We start from the raw sequence: 22,751 nt of genomic DNA, 5'->3' as shown, positions 1-22,751 counted from the left end.
GGCCAATAAGTGTCCCGAGTAGAATACATCATTGTGAAAAAATGTAAAGCCAGTCCATATGTCATCCTTATCTTTTCGCTGTCAATACGTGCTACAGATGTACAAATACGTACTTACAAATTCGAATTCTTTGCGAATAATAAATTCCCCGTAATTTAAAATATTCCCGAAAAGACGTTCTAATTTCTTCTCTTTACACTCTCACACTTTACTGAAAGATTTCACCAATTGCGAAATATGCAGCCAGTTCAAGTAGTTTTGTGCATGTGCATAGAAGCGATGATATCGGAGAGAAGAAGGTAATAAATAAATACGCTCGTGTTATTACACGGCTCAAATTTTCTCTATAAAAAGTTTGTTCTTTTTATCATTGAATATTCCAAGATTTGCGCAACTTGTTTGGTCTCCCAGTACAAAGGGAAACCTGTTGTATGCATGTTGCTAAAAAATAGCAGGTTGTAATGGGATTACGAGAAACTTTTACCTTACCTGGAACTAAAAGCCTTTTTCCGCCAGAAAATCATTATTTCTCGATAATATAGAACTACATACGATGGCCTCGTTACCTTCTTTTATACTTTAATACCTTGGCTGAGCTTTTATGCACAGCGTCACATTTGTGTCTGCTTTGAAGAAATATTATAAGTTGAATGCCTCGTAGTTTAATAATGTCTTGGATAATTTGAGAATGACAAATTTTCTAATTTGAGTATGTACGTAGGTGTTTTATTATTGATTTTCAAAAGGTATGTTCCGCACTGTTTGTGACCAAACTTTTGATGAAATAACAAACTTCGAATACATTTAGGAGGTTGTGATTTTTTTCAGTTCTGTAGGTTAACATGAACACTAGAAATAAATCAGCAAACTTTACCTCGACGGAAAAAAATTTCAGATTTGCAAATTAAATATCGTAGCGTGATTTAATTTTTAATGCTGGAGGGGCAATACGTGTCGCAGATTTATGATCGAATGCTTAAAATTTACGATGAAAACTGCCCAACACAAAACACAAATTCAATTGCGTCAATAATTTCAAATGATGGCGAAAAAAAGTCTCGGACAAAAAGCCGCTAGAACGCCCAAAATCTGTTTCTCCCACAGAAAGGTCCGGAAACTAGAGGAACCAATAATGAGAGATCCGCGATTGAAACTGCCCTATTTAGCAGATGAGATGGGTGTTCCAAAACCAACAATTTGTTCCATGTTAACTGAAGTCTTCGGTATGAAAATGGCTTCCTCCCGTTGGGTACCAAAATTGCTTTCGGCATCTCAAAAACAGGATCGAATCGACTTTTGGAATGAAACTTTTGCCCTTTCAAATGAAACCTGGAACTTGATTTATATTTTAATAGTTGGATATGATACTTGGGTTTACTATTATGACCCGGAGACCAAATAATAATTCACACAATGGAAGCACGGGGGGTCGCCACCGCCCATGAAAGCAAAAGTGCAAAAACCTGCCAAAAAATTGATGATTCCCATTTTCAAGGATACCAAAGGTCCCCTCCTTATTACATTTATTGGTAAAAATACTATGATAAATGGGGCAGCCTATGCAGGAATTTCGAAGGAGCTGTGTGCTGTGGTTGAAGAAAAACGTGGGGTCAAAAAAAAGAGTTGGTGCATTTTTAGCACGCCAAAGCGCCACCTCATACCTGGCTTTTGCGAGGGCTGCTGCAGACGGAAATCGCTTCACCTAGATAAACCACCTCCTGTACAGTCCAGACATGACCCTTGGTGATTATTATTCGTTTCGAAACTTAAAGAAAGACATCAGGGGGAAACGGTTTTCTGATGATAACGAAATCAAGTCGTAAATTTTGGCATATTTTCGAGGTAAATTTTGATGAGCTATTGCTAGTGTTAATGTTAACCTACAGAACTGAAAAAAATCACAGCATCCTAAATGTATTTGAAGTTTATTATTTCATCAAAAGTTTGGTCAGAAACAGTGCGGAACATACCTTTTGAAAATCAATAATAAAACACCCACGTAAAATCCGTCCTTTTATTCATAACGTAACGTCATTCACATCCATCACCAGTAATAAAAGGCTTCATGGGCGGAAAATAAACCAGAAAAAAAGAACTCCTGATGGAAATGGGAAAAGAGAGACGGGCATTTTTTTCTTCTTCTTCGAAACCTTACCTCCGTCCGCTCGTATTACTCACTTGAAATAAATTCTCAACAAAAACCAACGTTTGAAGCAGGTGTCACCAACATGAGAGCTTAGATACGTACCAAATTTCCCTATTCTTATTGTCACCCAAGAAATATCAGTTAAAGGAATTTATTTAAAGTCAAATATGGCTGTGTTCACTGGGAAAAGCTGCTCGTCTTCTTGGCCATCTTCCAAGCTTATTTGATATCTTTGCAAAAAAAAAATTGGCGAAATATTTACAGTTTACTTGTACATGTATACAATGCAAAAGTCGATTTTAGCCAGCATGATTCGATTCAATATTTATGCAAGCGCAACGAGTGTCACTCGCTGTCACTGCCGGGTCTGCTTTTAGGGACGAATAAATTCAAAGGTGTATCATATTCAATTTCACGTTCACCTACTCAACAGCAGAGAGAGAGGAAAAAACGGGATTTGGAACCAGCCGAGATTGAGATTTGGGATCGGATGTCAACATTTGCTCTCGAGTGTTGAATGCTGACTATGAGAAGACATGAATAAATTTCATCCCATTTCTGTCGTCGAGAAATTGAAACTATGTGTCACGGCCAGCCAAAAACGGCTCAAAACTGTATCCAGACAGCTCATTCATCTCGTGGTTGTTTTTGAACGTGGACGAGGTGATTTGTTGCCTACATAACTTGCATGCACGGGGCAAAGTCAAAGTTACGAAAATATGTGGTATACAAGTCGACGTTATGATAAAGGAAATAGCTCAAGTTTTTCCAACCAACTGATTATTATACTTGTTACATATTCCAATTTGCTTAAAAATGGATTGGGTTCATGATCAAAGAATTGGATTTATAACAAAATTTCCATCTGAAGAAACCCTTGTTAGGATAGATATTGATATCGCCATTTTTTTACATAACTTTATAACAATGCTTGCCTGCTCTGGGTGCTCATCCAACTAGAAGGTTTACGCTATCTGTACACTCCGAGATAACAAATGAGAAGGAATAAAACAAGCAAGTTCTATCGAATAACACTTTCAACGTTGCACATTCTCTCCACATTTATTCATTTGCATTATTGTTGTCGCATTTGGAACAAAGTTGTTACGCTGTTCGTGTTTCTTCTTGTCTGGAAGACTTGCTACACTGCATGTGTGTGAAGTCTAGAGTTGCCAACTGGCTGTAAAAAGGCTCAGACGAGTTATATTTAAAGGAATTTAAAAAAACTACCATGTCCAGAAGTGAATTTTGAAGCATTTTTGGATTCTCAGATAAACTTGGAGTGGTGCAACGGTATAAATTTCAAATAAATAAATTGCTTGGTAATTGGGAATTTTGACATCAGAAGCTGCAAATAAGCCGTAAACAAGCTGGGATAAAAATCGCCACTTTACAATTGTTTTTATTTTGAGAAATTTATACTGATGCACCCAAAATTTGTCTGATACTCCAAAATTCACTTTTCACAAGTCACTTTCCATTTCTAATTTATTTAAGGCAAACTCATCTTCAGTTTGTGTACAGCTTGTTGGAAACTCTAGTGGAGCCAAGAGAGAGAGAAAAAAAGATGAGTGTAAAGCAAGCAAACATAAATCTTTGTTTCTTATTTCTCCGCTTTTTGTCTAGGCACAAGTTTAAAGCATACAAGAATCTGCCTCTGTGTACACGTATTCGTTAGAACATTAGATATAGAGACAAGCGATTCGAATGTCCCGTACTTGAGAGCAGAACCGCTTTGGCAATGCAGGAAACAAAAGATAAAGAGATGTCGATACTTATTTACTATCACGACGGTAATGCCGTTTTCTGCAAGTGCTTTCGAATTGGGTGCACCTACTAACTCACCAACTTCAACTTCAATCATCGGTAGGCGATAAAGTTGGACAAATAAATGTGAGTGAGTGAAATGAAATGGCTTTCGCCGGATTTTTGGATTTCACATGAAGATTGGTTTGCTAGTGGTGGGATTCTGTAAACAAAGTCAAGGAAAACGCTTTTCTTTCATCTTTGCAACGTTCAAGTGCAGAAATTGACTCCAGAGAGAGTTACATACACACAGCAGTACGTTGGTTCGGTTGGGATTGAACGGCTTCAAAGATTTGCGTCACTTCCTTCCCTTTAAATATTCATTTCTACTTAGTTTATCTGCTGAGTGGTAAACGGCATAGTGTTCTTCGTGGTGGAGAGCTGAGTTTAAAGCTCTCTCAGTCTTTGACGTACGAGTAGAACAAGAATATTTCATTGCCCTACAAAACACACCTCCCTCCTGGACTTGGCCTTTCCACTCGAACGTTTGCATTAGTTGTATCAATTTGAGTATTTATGGGGCGAAATAAAGCATCTCACGCTATCTTACCACCACTTTGTTGTCTCGAACATATATCTGATCCGGAATCTTGAAAGATCTCATGCCGCCGCCACCGCTCCTGCTGCCCAGATTTGCCTCAAGTACGAGATGAGGAAGAAGAAGACGAGATCAAGCAAGGACTTGATGAGCAGATACACAAACCTCGTCTCGTGACGTCAGTCAGACTATTTCAGAATGAATGTACCTTTCACTCCATTCCTGGAGCACGGTGAAGAAATGAACCAATTCCATAAAATAAAAGTTGGGTCTCTAATGACTCTTGAAACAAAGTCAATTTCTAACTTTATCTATGACAGCCGTCAACATCAAGTAAATCCTGCTTTCACAAAGTGCCAAGTTATTATACAAAACTCAATTTGTCTTTCTAGCACGAGTCTGGGTTCAATTGTAGTGCAACAGGAATCGAATTTGGAGTAAATCACTTTGAAAATATTCATCAACGTCTGTACAAAAAGAGAGTGAAAGTTGTTGCGTCAAAATGTCTTTTAAACTTGACTTCTTAATTCACAGTTTATGTTATGTCCAAGGAAATTCTGTTTTATAAGCCATGCTCAAATATACTTTACAATTGAAATATTCACAGCACTTAACTCTTTCTGTGTAACTTGTCATTTATGCATTTAGACTTTCCCGTCGTGTACACAGTGAAAGCAAATTCAACAAACATTGAGCAATTCTTTGCTCAAATTTAGCCCGTTAATTAAATATGAATGCTCCGGGTAGAATGTAACGAGATTTGTGACGCAAAAATGACTGGAAAGCAGGGTTGAAAGCAAATTACAATTATTAATTGGTACATACATCACATTACTCAAACCAGTGCAGACATTTAAAAAAAGAAGGATTTTGCTGTACGAACTTTTCTACTTAGAATAGAAATGCTACATCGACAAGAGAATGTATTTATGGGACCCACGTAATAAATGTAATGCTAATGTATGTACGTGCATATTTAGGTAGTCCGTCAGGTCTTCTATTCTGCGAGAGAGCAAGAAAACTAATTTTATTCTCCAGCCCAGAACGAGAAAAGTGCAGAACTTGAGAAGAAGCCTCTGTGAGAATGTGTGTAATTGCCTAAGGCTGATGAAAAGTAAGCCGACGAGAAAGCAGATGGGATCAACTCTTGCTTCGATTGCCCATTATTATTACAGCCTGAGAAATCAAACGATTGCTGAATCCGAAGAAGACTCAAGATTGTTACATCATACAGTTCTGGTCAATCGAAACGATAGAGTTACAAAGATTGTTGGAATAACAAGAGAAGAGAGATCCATCCATGCAGAGAAAGGAGTGAAAGTGCGAAATGCAAAAATTTGAAAAAAAATCTCTGAAAAAATGTTTCTTATATGTGAAAACGCTATTCAGTTCCAGTATCCGAAAAGCACAATGTAGGTGAATGCACGAGTCTGCATATCAGTATGAATGCCACGAAATATTTATATCCGTAGATAGTTAATGGCTTTCGCCTCATTACATCGTGTTCTAGCCGACGTTGTTTTTCCCAGCATGTTGTGACAGATTGTTTTGCTACTGCCATTCTGCTGGGAGGAAATTAACTGCACAAATTATTATAACCCACACATCGTCGCTCGCTCGTTCAATATCCATGCCTCAATTTCAAAATTTGCGATTATTATGACGGAAATCTTAGTTTGGATGTGAGGAGGTCGATCACCGAGCACGAGGGATTTTAGTTTTATGACATTTTCCTTTCTTTCAAACTGCGCCAGACGGACGAAGAGACGATGTTGGTATAAGAAGTGAAAGGTTACTATGCAAAATGTAATGCCCGCTTTAAATAAATGAAGGTTACACACACACACACACCAGCCAAACTCATTTCAATTGAGAAAGTGCTTTTATGCAACAGCAGACGTAAGACAAACACGAGGTCTTCTAATGAAACGTAGTCAAAAATGAGTACATACTCAGTCAGTCGTTCTACGAAACAGTTTAGCTCTTTCTTCCCCCAGCAATATGCCAAGGCTTTCTTTGTGCCGTAATTTTGGTGGTGGTAAAAAATGCCTCCAAGTAAATTGTCAACATTGTGTAAGAAGTAAGGAGGCAACTTTCAGCTCAGTTCTAATTTTCTTGTGAATAAACTCCGTCATCCTCCGCTCAACTTTTATTTAATTCGTAATCAATCATCAAAGAAAAGTTTGCATACACGTTTTCTGACGGTAGCAGAAGTGACAGCTGGATACCAGGGTGGACCGAATATTGAGTTTCTGTGGCTTGTGGTTCTGCCCCACATTAATCGAAGGCTTTTGTCCCTCAACCCAATCACGCTATGCATACTACCGAATGATTAATTATGTGCTGCTTGCTCCTACTTCTGCTTTACTGGACGACATTGAAATGGAAATGTGGAGCCAAAACCCCCCAAACTTCCTTCTCCCCACAGAATGTCGCCACTTTCCAAATATGTGCACAAGGAAAGAGATTTAATATAAATCCGTAACTCTGAAAATATTTGGGTATGAGAGAACGCATTAAAAAATAAATAAATATTTCAGCAAAATATGTCAGTCAATATTAGAATTTGTCCCAGATTTATTTCTGAATATGGGAAAAGTTCCTTGGTCACTTCCATTTGTCTCCATTTTTCTTTGTTTACCCACAAGTTTGTATCAAAAATGATGTTTACACACTTTTTGCCCAAATGCTAACCAACCAACCGCACAGATGTCAATCTCACAAGAGATGAGAAGAGCGGAATTGCTTCCATCCAGGAGGAGAGAGATGATGGTAAAAGTGGTCGGAAAGGAACCTCGCATGGAGATCTGAGAGCCAGCAAAAAATCTCGAATCCACAGTAATGTCTTTTTCACATCCATCCCACGCGAACCCAAATGCTTCGAGTAATTTGACATTTTATTTCACAGTTTTCTAATCTAAAATCAATAGTACGATAAAAATTTAGTATTGCATGGTCACTCTGCAGATAGCTTCCCCCCGAAGTAAGTACTTACTATCAAAGTATATGTCACATTCGCACACAAATGTACTGCACTTTTACTCCCCTTGAGGGACCACACTTACAGTAATCATCGAAAAAGATGACGAGATTCTAAAACTGGCGCCCCCCCCATTCTGTTACATCATAAAGTTTGGTTGGTCGCTTTCCCACAATTCAGTAGTGAGTAGTGGTCTCACGGAAGTGACAAAACTCTGGGTGGTGTTTATCGGACGTGTAATAATAATACGGTCGTACAACATTTCAGTTTAAACCCGGCAGCAGTAATAACGTGGCGGCTCTCTCACGTTGAGTACCCACCAACCTGGGGAGGAGGGCAAGCATTTGTGGTAAAGGCGTTTGAATCGATCTCTTCGCTCAATACTTTCACCTGAATTGAAATTCTAAATCCTCCAACGTTTGGAAATCGTCGCTTGGCTCTCTCTCCAATAAAGCAGAGAAAGCAAACACATTTTCTGTTTACAAACCCTGCAATCTTTCTCATCTCTCGAACGAACAAACCGGATTGGCGAATACAATGCCTGCTGCCTCCTCGATGCGAGTGAAATATTGGGAAAGACACACCTTGCTGGGTTGCGAAATAAATTTCATTTCCGTCCCGTACTTATTACTTGGTACCGCCTGCTTGTCCATCATGATTATTACCACACACACCACCACGGACGACTGACTCTTACTGCTAAATGTGGAAAATTAATATGCAAATATTGCCGAGTTGAGTAACAGAAAAATGTTGCGAGGAAAAGAAATGCACACGAAACACGGATGAAATGACGAATGTCCATTTCTCTTGGATTTATTTGCCTTTTATTACGGACGAGGAGGAGGAGGAGGCAGATGCATTTGCTAATTACTTGGCCGTATAAAACCTACTTTCATGAAATTCCCCAGCTACTTTGGAACTGGATGAGAGCAGGAGGAAAGTACGGGTTAATTACTTTTGTTTACGTGGTGGAGAAACAAACCTCTCTCGAGTACTGACAAAAATAATTTAAGTAAAAGGAAAATACAGACGAGCGCCGCTTGGAGTTGGGCAGTAATTAATTCATCTCAAATAGAGAAAGAGATCACTCGGACTTATTACCGAGCTGCTGGGATTCAAAGGAACCAAAGTGGTTTTGACTCGGTTGGACTGGCAAATTTTGATGACCAAGCCAACTTTCGAACCAAGGTGAATAATGAGGCGAGCAGAGTGGCATATCGATTTGGAACGCCTGCTAATGCCAGACGGGAATCGTGCCTTATCAGCTCGATCGAGGTGGGGGTGCTAATCGGTTTATGTGTGGAGAAACCTCAGTGTTTCGCCACCACCACTAAAAGCAAGCAGTATTTCCAGCTAATAACCTAAGTGGGATTTGTCCAGAAAATCTGTGCCATTGTTTTGCACACAATTCTTTAGACTGTTAGATTCCGAGGTAAATTTCGCCATGGCAGGTGGAGTTCGTCAATCTAATTAAAAAGAGTACTCCACGAAAAGTATTAAACCCCGCAAATTTCCATCCCCTATAAACCAGGCATTGTGAAATAATGCAATTTTAAAGGAGATTTACTTCACCCTAGAAATATTTATACAAGCGGAATACTTTCATCTCATCTCATCGATGCCTAATAATTTCACCCGTCAGCACGTACGGAACGGATAAGTGCAAGAAAAACGTGTGTTTTACATCCTCCGCTCTGGTTCACAAATCCCATCAGTGTGACAGGAAAGCAACGGGAAAGTAATTCTAAAGCAAACAAAACCAAGGCTAATTCCCACTGACACTACACGTTTGGAAGGGCACAGGGAGGAATGGAGGAAGGAATGGGTACAAAAACAAGCTGTACATCGAGCAGACCCTTCACGTGGAGAATCCTGGATGGAAGAGAGTGGCAGATTAGTTTTGTAAACAACAAGTCATGTCGATCTCAGAGGAATCAACGATTATCCCACTGATTCGGGTTACTTTCTTCACCAGAGAGAGAGCAAGAGAGAGAGATAAAATAAAATAGAATAAGTTGCTACATTTCGCTTTTCTGCCTCACGATCCCGCAGCACCAGCTCTTTTTCCTATGTTCGCGTTTCCCATCAAGGGTTTTGGCAAATCTTGTACATCTCGCGATAAAAAGAAATATTTTGCCAGTGCATAAATCTTACTTTTCTTGGCCTTCCCTGCCACTCGTCTGATGTTGCAGACAATGGCGGAATAATATTACCACCAACCAACAACACCACCCAGCCAGGACGGTGGAGCGGCTTATTTTCACTTTCTTCGAGGCTGTACAATGAATTTTTGAAAAAGTATGTAAACATAAAGGACGAGTGTGTGTCTGTCTGTCTGGCTGGCTGGCTCTGGAGGTTTGGTTAAAGTTGGCGTGAGCCTTTCATCAGATGTTTGTTGGCTAAACTTAATTGAAATCGCGTCAGGGGGTCGACCCCCAAAGGTTTCAAACAGAGCGTTTATCAGCTCCTTGTGACTCGATATTACGTACTCACGGCCACCTTCCTTACTCTTCACAGTCGGAGAAAGAGACAGTGAAAGAGCAGAGTGATCAAGTCCAACTGTTTATCATTTCAAGTAGAGCTATTTTAATTGTGCAAAACAGGAAGTAATGGTTTCAAATGGTTCAAGGCAGACCACATTCCTTGGTACTTCTAGCATGGGAAAAGTCGAGTTTAATAACGAATCGGCATTGCAATTTCCCCTCTGCGAATAACTTTGAAGGTAATACACGTGTCGGCCAGTCGTGCTGACCGAAACATTCTAACTTGGAACACATACATACATTCACCACTGATTAAACTGACGAACGGAAGCAAATTAAATTAAATTAATGTCAATGCTAAACATCACAAATAAAGTGGGAAGAGTTTGGTTGGATTAGATTAAATATTTGGCTGCTAGAAATTTAGTGAAAAGTAAATGTCCATCCCTGAATTACACAAAACTGTGTGGAGCAGTATGTAATTATTCGTCAAAGCGGAAGCAAAAAGGTCTGTTTATGACATTGATATTTGGTCAGATTTTGGACTGATAAGTCGAAGGACATCTGAACATAATGAAGCAGTACGGGTACATACTTATTTATGCTCTGACTACTGTTATTACTACAAAATGTGTACAAAGTGAGTTTCATAAATTGCGTCGGACGATACTGCTTCCTTTCACTTTTATAACGGAGAGAATACTGCCTGGAATTATTCAAGTTTCACAAACAAATCGTACGTACACCAAGGCCACCAACCTTGAATTTTATTCGGATATGTATTTAACAGCATTATGGGAGGGAGAATTAGAGTTAATATCGACGAGGCCGCCTCGTGGATAGGATTGATAAGAAATTGTCTCCACCCGTCGCGCGTGGAATGGATAAATTAGCATAATCCTCCAGAGAAGCATTTCTATTATGTAATGACAGTAATTACCTCCCTCTCGCTATCTTCCCTCCCTCTGGATTCCTTCAGTTTCTCTGCGTGGATATGTAATTATCATCATCAACGTTCCCATCTATTTCTGTTTTTTTAGGAAAATGTGATTTCGTTATTATCTTAAAATTTCAATAGATCGAAATCTACCAAATTCAGAGCGAGTTGAAATTATTGCTAAGTGTAGCCTTCTCTCTCGAGTTATCTCCCATATATGTCCACAAAGTGTTTTTAAACAGTTTGCTCTCCCGTTGGCCATCTTTGCCAAAAGGTTAGACGTTGATATCCCCTCTTAAGTACAAAACATCATTGCATTTCCCCCGGATCGATCCTGTGATTAATGGAACGGTTGTCCGGGTCTAGTTGAGTTATTGTGAGACAATTCTCAGGAGTTGAGTTGTGCCGAGTTTCATCTGCCCCTGATTCTTGAGCTTGGATTATCGGAGAAAGTGAGTTGGTAAAGACTTGCTAATAAATGGAAGAGTCTGAGCATTTCACCTCTTCTTCTTCCCCCTCATCCTCTCCACATTGTATCCGCTGTCTGCCTGCCTTCTTTTACTCTCGGTAAAAAATGAGCCGTGGTGGTGGCCTCCTCTTAAGTAAGCTTCAATTTAGCTTAATTGAAAAACTTTTTCCTTTCCGCAGTCCAAGGAAAACAATGCACAGCCGACAAACCACTCCGGTATTGGATAAAGGACCGAAATCAGTAGTACTTTGTTCCCGAATACATATGTATTGATTTGGAATAGCTAAATAATAATACCCAAGTCGTGGTCCTATCCTCGAGAAAAAAACTATTTGCGACCTGCTCCATTTACAATCTGAAAATGGGGATGACAAGTTTTAAGCAAAAGTGCTGTCCACTCCTCTCATCTCTTGCACAGTTTAAAAGCTCGGAAAAGAGGCATACATAAGCTCGACTACAAAGTTGTTTGCATGCACTAGGGGAAAAAATGGGAGTGGATTTGCAGTACAATCATTCATTCAAATGCTCGCTGTTATAGCTTTATTTGCTTTTCTTTCTTTCTCGAATGTTTGCATATAAGGGGATAATTCTGGCGTTTAAAAGACGGAGATACGTAGCTGTATGTGCATGCATATCGATGTATATCTCCACGTACACGTACATATGCCTGTGTACGTATGTGCTTATCTGTCGGTGGGTGATCACTGTAATGGAGGGTTGAATTATTAATGCGCTTGGACACCTCTCTCCTTAGTCTATAACTTTCTACGAGACCAATCCATTTCACTTTAGCAGTGGTCGTACGTGTGTATAAGACGTTTGAAACAGACCGAGCATGGAGACACATCTAAGCAAATTACTCCATCATTTAATTGTGGATTTAATGCCCTCTTTTTTCTCGGTGATCCATCACAAACCTGACAGACCCACATTATTGATTGATTTTCTCCCTTTCTCGTGAATTTGATTTTGTTTTATGCTCCCCTTTCTTTCATGAATACCAGATGACAAAACTCGACAGAAATCAACAATTATAATTATAGAGGAGGAAAAAAAGGACATGACTTTCTCTGCGTGAGATGTATATATAAATAAAATGTGGACTAATAATAATAGAAATCTGTAAAGTGTAAAGTATAAATTGTCTCGTCGAGTTCTTCTCGAGAAGTGTCAAGCAGACAATGGTGGAAAGTTTTTTTTTTTTTACTTATGCATTCTATAACCGAAGCGGATTGTAGACAGTTTCTGAGTCTGGCATTATTTCTCTGTATGTGCACCAACTCGTATTATTATTCCAGATTGTGTGCGAATGTGTGTGTGTTATTTTGTAGTTTCAAACGAATTGGAGGCATTACAGAAATAACGGGCTTTGAAGTGACTGCTCACACATAGTTGTGTGCGCCCTTCCTTTTTGCAATGCTTATTGCTTGCCTGTCGCCAATTAGAAAATGGAAGTCTGCCGCCGTCGTCCACACCCAGTCACAAAGGAGATGATGCTCATCTCAAGTCCGAGCACGTAAGTTTGAGAGCAAATAATCATCACGAAACTTCTAGTAACAATGGAATCCTTCAGATCGGGTGATGACATAGAATGCCAGAAATATATTTATGTAGGAGAGAGTCGGAGAGCATCCTTTCGTCGGCGCGGCCTCCTTTCTCCACTTTAGAGAAAGATACTTTATTTTAAGTTTTATTCAATCTCAAAATTAAACTGGGACTCGGAGACTCTGAGAAAACACAAGAAAAATGAATAGAGAAGGAAAAGTAGTTATAATAAATGCAAATTATTGAGTTCAGGGCCATACCGCAGAAATATGTATCGACCCAGTAATTATCGGCAGGTTCTTTTAAACCAATTTGTTTGAGGAGGTCTTTTTAATGAGTTTGATTTTGAAGTAAATGTGGACCCAGCAGTTGAGTCGCGTACGTTTGTTAAATGACAATGATATAGGACGAGATTGAACAATTTTATCTTCCGAATTCCACTCCACCCACCCCTCTCGAAGTAGTGCTAGGGAACTCTGATTCCGTATTTTTAGTCCTTTATTGTTGGGAGAAGAAGAAAAGGGAAATGAGTTCAGAAGGAATACAGATCACGTTCTCCAAGATCAATTGTACTCAAAGCGGATATACATCTCGCTCGGTCCAGCATTTTGAAACATGCACGGCAAACAAACCTTTTCAGTATTATCCAGCCCAGCAGGAGTCATGTCCCAAAGCAAGAAGAAGGAGGAAGAAGCGTACCTACGTATCTCTACACTTTGGACTACGGTCTTGACTTTGTGGTGTTCAACTTGGCTGTTTGATTCCCAAGGCATTGACCAAAATTTGACATTTACAACCTTTGCTAGAATACCAATCCGTTTGGCAAAGGCAGACCCACGTATTTTATAGCCTTTGCAGAACGCAATTCAATGCTCTCTCTGGACTAAATTCCAATTCTGCTGAGTATTTACGCGAGTCTACGAGTCAAATGAGTTGTATCTGCTGCTGGGGAAACCATCTTTTATACATTAAGTTGGACCAAATTTCAAAGACAAATCAATGGAAATCCGCGTTTCATTTCCTGGTAGGATGACCAACTTTTACATTTTCACCTGTGTAACTAAGCACAATTGTGAATTTCTAAAATGACTTTTGGAGCTTTCTCAAGTAAGTTTTGATCATCCGAAATCCATTCGACTTTTGTGTCCCTTCTTCCAATAATTAGAACATAAACGGACAAAATATATGACCAAATCCAGGGATTTAACAACCACTTTTCATTACAGCATTAAAACCCAGGTATGAAAACATGCACTTTTGTGCATCCATGTTTTTATTAGCTGGAGAGAAAGTAAGTAGAGTTGGATTATATGATGGTTTAAATCAAACTTTGAAAGGAGGACAGATGGCAGGATATTAGAATCTGCATACAACGTGAACAAGAATTAGGGAGAAGAGCTGAGCTCTTTTTGTTTTACTTTCTCTGTTGGATGAGTTTACTTTCGTGTCGTACATCTCCCTTGACAATTATTTCGAGAGCAGTGGTCGATTTTAATATAGATGAGCAAATGGCTTAACACATTTCAGTCCTAGCCAAAATTTATATGAGGCTCCACGTTCATTCATCCCTTTTTGCCTTTCATTTCATGTTGGGAGCAGCTCAAAGTGTGGGCAGAGGAGAGGATACTTAAATAAATTACATTTTCTGCTCGTGGTTTCTTCACATTGCTTGCTTATGATTTCACCTGTTCCATCCGCGGACGGACGCGGACGAGAGAAAACAAAATCCTCAGCCTTGTCGGTCCATTATCCATTGGTCTTTAGGGACACCCACACGTAACACATCTCCACTTCAATTTCATGACAATCCGACATTAAATCTTGTAAATTTGGTAACAACCTATGACCACCAACTAACACAATATGGCTCACTCGTGGATGTCGTGTATTAAACTTCCATTTGCATTATTATATTGGGACGAGGAGAGAACGAGTGATTAATTCCCTTGCTGGTCCGAACGAGATGCAGTAAAGCTCCTCTTTTTACTTGGCCCTCCTTTGCCACCCTGTTGGATCTCAAAACTTTGAGGAAAATTGAGTTTCGTTTGTCATAAATGTGTGGGATCACATTTCGGTCAGCCGCCGCCTCACTTGGTCATTCTGTTCGTGTCTGCATAGGGTTTATTTATTTACTCTGAGGCTCGCCTAATAGACCGCTTGTGATGTGACCTCATCCGATATCAAATTACTCGTGCTACCTGCTCCGGCAGACTGGTTGTTGGCTCTATTGGACAGAAATATCAATGGGACATGAAATAAAATATGGGACAGAGCGGAAAGGAGAGTCAGTCGAGCTCGAAGTATCGTTATTATTTTTGAGCGGAGAGAAACTCTGGTGGAACAGTTTATTTTTCCTGTTTCGCTCCCCTCACAGCAGTGAAAGCACTCGTGTAAGTATGAGCACTTTATAGCACACCGAAGGAGCCATGTCCGCCATGCATGCAGTCAGCCAGCCAGTGGTCACTTCATCTCTTTCGACTCAAGAGGCACACTCAAGCCTTATTTCACCCCAGAAACAATTTTAAGACCTCAGACTTCCACCGAGTTCATTACACCCCGCTTTCAAGATATCCCGACCCAACACGACCAATATGTGTACTGGCATCCGATCCAATGGATTAGAAAATTGCACACTACGTACTGTACTAAATTTTTGCAAGCACAAGTACACGTGGAAAGTTAAATTTTTAAATTAAATTTGCCAAGTGTTCGTTATCGTGTTGAAATATGCATACGAATAATCAGAAAAAAACTCATTATCAGAAATGAATGAACTTCGTTTTCAAAGGAAATTTCCAGAAATATATGGCATTCAAATTGGAGTGGAGTGAAGTGGAGTGGGGCCTGATTCAAACGAACCTAGATATACTTTTATACGTACGTATGCGTGAAATGTGGTTACGAGTTCAGGGTGAAAGTGCAGCTCAAGTCGATATTCTCGCTCCACGTCCACCACATATTTTTCCAATGAGGAAAGAAGTTTGCAGACGTATTTCTTGTGAAGCACTCTGGAAGGTCCCAAATGTCCACTTGCAGGTCTAATCATGGCAGTTTCCATGCAAATGAACGAGCGTTTAATTCCACATTACTTCCTTCGTAGGCTGCACAGTCCCCGCCGTAGCAGCAGCTTTCTCTCCTGTGAATTAGCTTTTTGCTCGAACTAATTTCTCAATTTCTCTTCATTATTTCTTGGTTTGCTGGTGATATTTTGACATGTACGCATAAAATCATAGTGGCAATTTCTTTATTACACATGACACAGTGGTTAAACCTCGGCAAGGACGTCAGTAGTCAGAGGGAGAGTAAAATCCTTGATGAATAATCCGAAAATTAGACTCTGACTGAGCCTGGTAGCAATAAGATGGAGGCATTTATCAGATTTATTATGTCACAAGAAGGTCACAAGGTCAGGATGCTTGCACGGAAGTGGTTGGCATTGTATGTAATTATAAAGATGTAAATCTTAAGCTTTACTGACTTTGAATGTAGTGGCTGCTGAATTGTCGAGTAATTGGGGAAAATAACCTAGCTAATTAGTGCTGCCAGACTAACTTAGTGAAAGAAAGGGGGCAAAAGGATAGTTGGAAATCGTGCTGGAGAGCAAAGGATAATGAATTTGCCGAGATAATTAAAAGGGAAAAATTAATAGAAATAGAACTGCACGAATCTTTGACCTTGACTTTACTTTAGTGCCAATCTTGCCGTAAAGCTTAATTAAAATTAAAGTCTGCATCATACATAATGACAATTACAGCGAGTGATTGCGATGGACAGAACACAGAACTGCTCACTAATGAGCTCAGCCAAACATGCATACAAACTAATCCCAAGTCGGCCAAGTTGACAAATCTTTCCACATATTGGAATAATATAATTTGCTTTCTCTCTTTCTTGCTCTGATGTCATCGCAAGGACGATGACGATATCAGGACGAAACTGGTTCAAGTAAAATGTCATTTCCACATCTTCCGTTCCGATTACTCGGATTATATTTGCTCGCATAATCCCTGCTTACCCAAGCATTCAATCATTGATTACAATAGGTGAGAAATTGTGAGGTTTTCTACGTAATGATTAGAGCGAGAACTAAAAGTAAAGAGTGTCCTTGGTTAGTTGGATAAAGTGCAAAGGTAATGCATAAATATGAAGAAGAAAAACAGAGGTGCCAGATTTCCTAAATTTCCGGTCCCTGTCTCACACCAGAGATCAAGTCAAGGACAAGCTCACCTTTGGGGAGAATATGAGACGAGAGGAATTTGATTCGAGCGAGAGATGAGTAATAATCAAGCGGAAGTGAATATAAATTCCCTTTTCCCACACAATTTATTTAATCACAGTCAGTCATTCATCACCCAACCAACTCATCAAATTTCCTCCACCTCCTACACTCGATCCCATTCCTCCTTCTCCTCTGTCACCGACACACACACGACGACGACGATGACGGTGACGTGAAATGGACGTGGAGGAGGAAGAGGGCAAAATAACCAAGCTTGGTTGGTCGCATCGTCGTCCTCATCATCTTCCAGACAGGATACCCGATAACTTAATCATGTCCCCAGTGTCAAAACACGGTTTGGTCCTGCCCTTTTTTCACCGGAGAAAGATGAGGAAGAAAGTCAGGGAGAAAATGGTGTATTTACGGATGAAGTTATGGTGGTGATGGGTCTGGTTTGGAGAGAAACGAGACGCAGGTTGTTCTCTTCTCGAGTTATTATTACGTCCGTAATAGATTCTCTAACGAGAACGAGGATATTGAGTATCGAAGCTTGAACATGGCTTGCAAATAGTTGACTGTTGTTCACAACGGTGAGGAGATGATGATGATGGGAACCATCCTGAAATCATCGCCTCCTCCTCCCCACTAACTAAACCACTTGAATAATAACTCCGACATGAGGATTGAGGAACCAAAGGAAATAAAATGAGGAAAAACTGCGTCGCAAATTATATGAATGAGGATGAGCAGACGACAACGACGGTCTTTTCCATATTTTCCTTGTACTCGGAAATGGGTTTAACCTTTTTAGAAAAACAAGCACATGGAAGAATTAATTTGCAAGGCGGTGATAAAACCTCGACACAAGGAAGACACTCCTCCTATCGGTGGCAGGATAGAGAAAAACCTCATTTCAATTAAAATGGAAACGTGCTTTTCGGAAAATATTATTCACCTGGTGATAACTTGCGGCGGATTCTTTACAGCCCAAATTTATCCCAGAATAAAAAAGTTACCAACTTTATTTAGGCGTCGTCAAAGTTGTTGTCCAATCCTTGAAGCAAACTAATTCAACGAACTACATAACTCTCTGATTCATGGTAGGCTGGTTACTTTGGGGAATCCGATCATCGACTAGACTTACTTATCCCTTCCGTTCTAAATACAAACATGCTTTTGGTCCTCACCGGCAACAAAGGGTTGACGCTGGATTGAATCAGCTCAAGAAGAGACCCAGGTTGACGTCATTTCAAGATTAGCATTATCCTCTCATAATATTACATCCAATATGTCATACGTCCGAACTTGAAAAGTAGGCCGAGCACTGAACTTACGTATGTATGTACTTATACGACGCTGGCTGAGCGGATCAGTGCAAATGAACCAATCACAGTAGTAGCAACTATGTAACTTGGTAGAATTTCCAGCCCGAAATTCTCACCGCTCGACTTTCTCCCCTGCTAGATACATAAATTTCGTGTGCTAGATTTCATGCTTGGCCAAGTACGTGTAGGTATGTCGGTAAGTTAGTTTGAGATAGTGGGAAAGTACGCCGTAAAAGACTGTGTTAATATTAATGATAGGGCTGAACATGTTTTAAATATGCAAACAAAATTATACAAATGTTGTCGAGAGTTTATTATTTGCATCACTGATCGATGAGTCGAGTTTGGAAATGACTGCTCCTGGGTATTTGCGGCCAGTGTAGCGAATGAGACCAACATATCACAATTAACAACCCTTTTGGATCAGGAGGAATCACGCTGAGGACAAAAGTTGTGTTTTGCGGGTTGAGTTGACAGACAGATGTATTGAATCTCGTGTAGTTGATGCTGGAGTTGAGCATCAAAGAGATTTAATTTGAATCAAATTGTCAGCGTTGTTTGTTTCAGGGAGAGAGAGAGGCCAAAAGAGTCCCACATTTGTTGTTTGATTATGAGTTCCACCAACGAGGTCCCCCGCCAAGAGCAATATAAAATGTCGAAACAGATACTCTCAACAAACAAATGGGCAAATTTCGAACTGTTCCTTTTTCTATATTTGCTCATTTTGGGCCCACATATTATTTTAGATCTGCGTATGTAACTAAATAAGTATGTGCTCTTCTTTTACCTTCCTTTGTCGCACAATACCTCATCCATGTTCCCTTTGAGGCAGATAACTTTATTAGAATAACGCATAAAGAGCATGTACTATATATGCATTCATCGAGAAAACATTCTAAATAGCGTAATTTGTTTAACCTTTATCAAAATTTGGCAATCTGACTGATTAAATTCGTAGCTCGCTCTGAGATTCACAGTTCGCAGAGTATACGTGGCTTTTCATGTTCCCATTGCTGCTTTCACTGTGTGTGGACTGCTGCCGAAAGTGTGTCGCGTGACTTTTTGGGGAAAGAGTGGAAGATTTGCAAAGATAGAAATGCGATAAAATCTGGTGGCCATGTGGAGGAAAGGCTTAGAGGAATGATTTATAGTGACGTAGTGCAAATATTTGTCCTGTTCTTTCAATTGTAGAGTTTGGCAGGTGTGGGTAATTAAATTTTCCTCTCTCTCTTATTTTTCACCACCACTCGGCTAGGTGGTTGCCAATCTTTGAAAAAAAATGAGTGCTGCTGCTGGCTCCAATTCGTTTCAAGAAGCCGATATATATTCGACGGAGCTTTAAACAATTCGGGTACACATGCACTCCTCGCATCTTTTTACTTCATCCGAAAGCTGCTCGCTCGTCGTGTCTCTATGAAATATATGAAACTGTTCTTTGTGATTACTGACGAACAAGGAAGGGAACGTCCTATTCGACTTTATCCAATGTGATGCGTAGGTAGGTGGGTGGGTTCGTGATGTGTAAATTGGATTAATAAGCAGCAGATCGAGTGAACTTCAAAGATGTACCAGAAACGAACCAATGAAGTTATTCCAACAACCTGAACCAACCTTCGAAAGCAGAAGAGCAAGTAGACAAAGGTCCATAGGCATTTGGTCGAAATGAAATCAAATTGATCTCCGATGGTCCAATTAATGTGCGTATCATTCCTCATCTAAATGAGATAAGAAGCTCATAATTCTTGCTACATTGTGTGTCCGTCTTTGTCGGGATGGAAGTAAGCATAATTGGGAGATGAAGATCAACCAGAGACGATAATCTTGCATTATTCCGTATCTACTACGAACCGTGTATACACACCAACTTTGAAGAAACCGTAAAACAAATCCAACTTTTAGTTCGCCGAGTAACAAGGGGGAAAACGCAACGAGGTAAAATGCCAATTGAGTCTAAATTTAGAAGCCTTCTCGCTATAAATATAGAGACGAAGAAGAAGAAGATGAACACCTTTTTGCAGCAACATAACCATTATCCGCCAGTCAGTCCTACTCGACAACATGTGCATCATCCCAGACGTAAAAATGGATGACGTCGTACATATGCATGCATGTGTACTACTGTTTGCTCCATAACTTCCGGTATGGCAAGGTTTGCACAGGCCTCCCGTAGTAAAGAATTGTTGTGAAAGAATGAATTTTTAATTGCATTCTACCAGAATAAAGGCTAATAGCGTACGCGAGTTACACGAGTTACGAGTTGATGTCAGCAGTCAGTGGTGCCAGATAATAATTGAAATAAAACTCTCATGTTTGGCAACTTCATCGTCACAGGATTCCGATAGAATGATGCGCCGCACGTGTGTCAAGCTTAATTCCCAGTGAAATATATGCATATATATAAGCCCTCGTTCCGTTGGGGCTTTAAAGAAGACGCACCGACGTAAAAATTACTACTGCTTGATGCGCACGTGAATATATGAGCTGTATGCACATCCGTATGTACACGGTTTATAATAATAATACTCCTTTCCTTGAACTACTGACTGGTATCATTTACTACGGCAGCTTCTGCTGCTGCTTCTGGTGCTACAACTGCCGATCTGTCAAACAGAGACTCTCAAGTGGTATCATAATTTGTTTCATTCTGGGCATCAAAAAAGCAGCAGAGAAAGAGTCAGAGAGTCGTCTTGTATTCTGAACCTCGGCCAAGAAAAGTGTGTTCCACTCACTTTTTGCAATCTTCTCCTCCTCTGGCGTAATAACCACTACGACTACGCTGCGAGTGAGCCTATATATGAGCAATAAGTAGGAAAGGAACCAACGAACATGTCTCCACTGGGCAAATAAATTTCTCCTTTTGCTCTCTGTTAATATTTGCTTCAGTGTAAGTCATGTTGCCATTCCTCGCGAAGCAGAGGCAGCAAGCATCACCAAATGGGAACAAGAAATTGGAAGCGAAGCGGAGTCATTTTGCTCTGTCAACATTCCGTGGGGACACCGAAAAATGCTCGTAATCGCAACTTTCCAGTGAGCTCATAATCACGGGACAATTCACTTTTACCACATCAGACCATCATGGTTCCTCTCCTCTCAGTCAGCTGCCCTGTCCCTTCGTTCGTCTCCACAATTATATATCGCTCGCCTACTCGACCTTTAATAAATAATGGGAGACGCATCGTCCTAGACTCGAGAATAGCAACAAAAATCTATTTCAATTTCCAATCTCGAATTCCTTCCCCAACAATTAACTCGAGACGTTAAACACTGCACTGGACTTTTCAGTGCACTTATTGAGACGTGTTTCTCTTCACCAGTGGGTTCTGCCTTGCGTGACTGGAATGCAGGCAGGATGAAGAAAGGCTTTCCTACCCTCAAGCCCTCACTTCCCACTATGGACGATGAATGTCGCTAATTTATTATTAAAGAAGTAAACAAGCCTGTCAGGACAAAAGTGAGAGCTTGGTCTGGCTCGTGGTAACTTATCAGTTGGGAGCGTTATGCAATGCAAAGTTGGGTGCAGAGACGGAATGCATAGTGTAAAAACCAAGGTGCTGACTGCAACGAGGAACGAGTGGTATAATTACGTGGCCATGTGATGTGTGCCACGTAATTGCAGAGAGAGAAGATATGCAACAAACATTGAAACAAAGAAATGAAACGGTAGCTCACACTCACCAACTCATCGCTGCTTGCCATCGTGGTCGTCGTCGAGCCGGAGAGGTGGGCAGCTAGAAGTTCCTCCAAGCAAGCCAGCCAGGCTTTTATCGCTCACTTATTATTCCTATGCTACTAAGTTCTACTAGTCTCTTCCTCTCACTGAGAATCCGAAGAAGGCGACGACGGAGGAAAGAAAGACAGAAAGAAAGAAATAAAGAAGGAAAGAAAGAAAGGAACGCACTCGTCGTCGTCGTTGCAAAATCAATGTGCTGATGCCAAGAGGAGGCAGGCAGGAGTCCTCGCGTACTCAGGAGGACAGCGGAGAGAGGTGACGAACGGTGGGTGGAATTTCCAAACGCTCACTGATCTACATATTTGAGTGGAATTTTAGGTGAAGGAGCTGGGACCGAAAATGTGGGAGAAAGAAGGGAACTGAGAACTGACTGACATGCGATGGAATCCCACAGCACCACCACGACTGCTGCCTACTCCGTCCAATCCTGGCATTTCCCAGCATCCAAGCAGTAGCAGCAGATCAGTTCGCTCGCACTCCCCCCGAAGCTCACTTTCTCCACCGAACTCCCACCATAATGATCCCTAGCCTAGCTCCCTTCTTGCTTACTGCTTGCTCCCACCACTCCGA

The 22,751-nt window shown here is 40.4% G+C and overlaps 1 protein-coding gene across 8 annotated transcripts in view; it reads right to left on the bottom strand.

The window, feature by feature from the left end:
• Positions 1-22,751, bottom strand: part of LOC110850999 (cGMP-inhibited 3',5'-cyclic phosphodiesterase A) — a 61,705-nt gene that overhangs the window by 24,644 nt on the left and 14,310 nt on the right. The window contains exon 1 of one of the 8 annotated variants that reach the window (XM_035853170.1): positions 22,127-22,585. The exons of the other annotated variants lie outside the window; for them this stretch is intronic. Coding sequence (XP_035709063.1) covers positions 22,127-22,147 — 21 coding nt within the window. The 5' untranslated portion in view covers positions 22,148-22,585. Of the gene's footprint in view, positions 1-22,126; positions 22,586-22,751 lie in introns of those variants that run through there. 8 annotated transcript variants of the gene reach the window in all.

The sequence above is a fragment of the Folsomia candida genome, unplaced genomic scaffold (assembly GCF_002217175.1).
Source record: "Folsomia candida strain VU population unplaced genomic scaffold, ASM221717v1 Fcan01_Sc006, whole genome shotgun sequence".
NCBI lineage: Eukaryota > Metazoa > Arthropoda > Collembola > Entomobryomorpha > Isotomidae > Folsomia > Folsomia candida.
The sequence above is the reverse complement of the archived record's forward strand: the minus strand, read 5'-3'. Positions and strand labels throughout refer to the sequence as shown.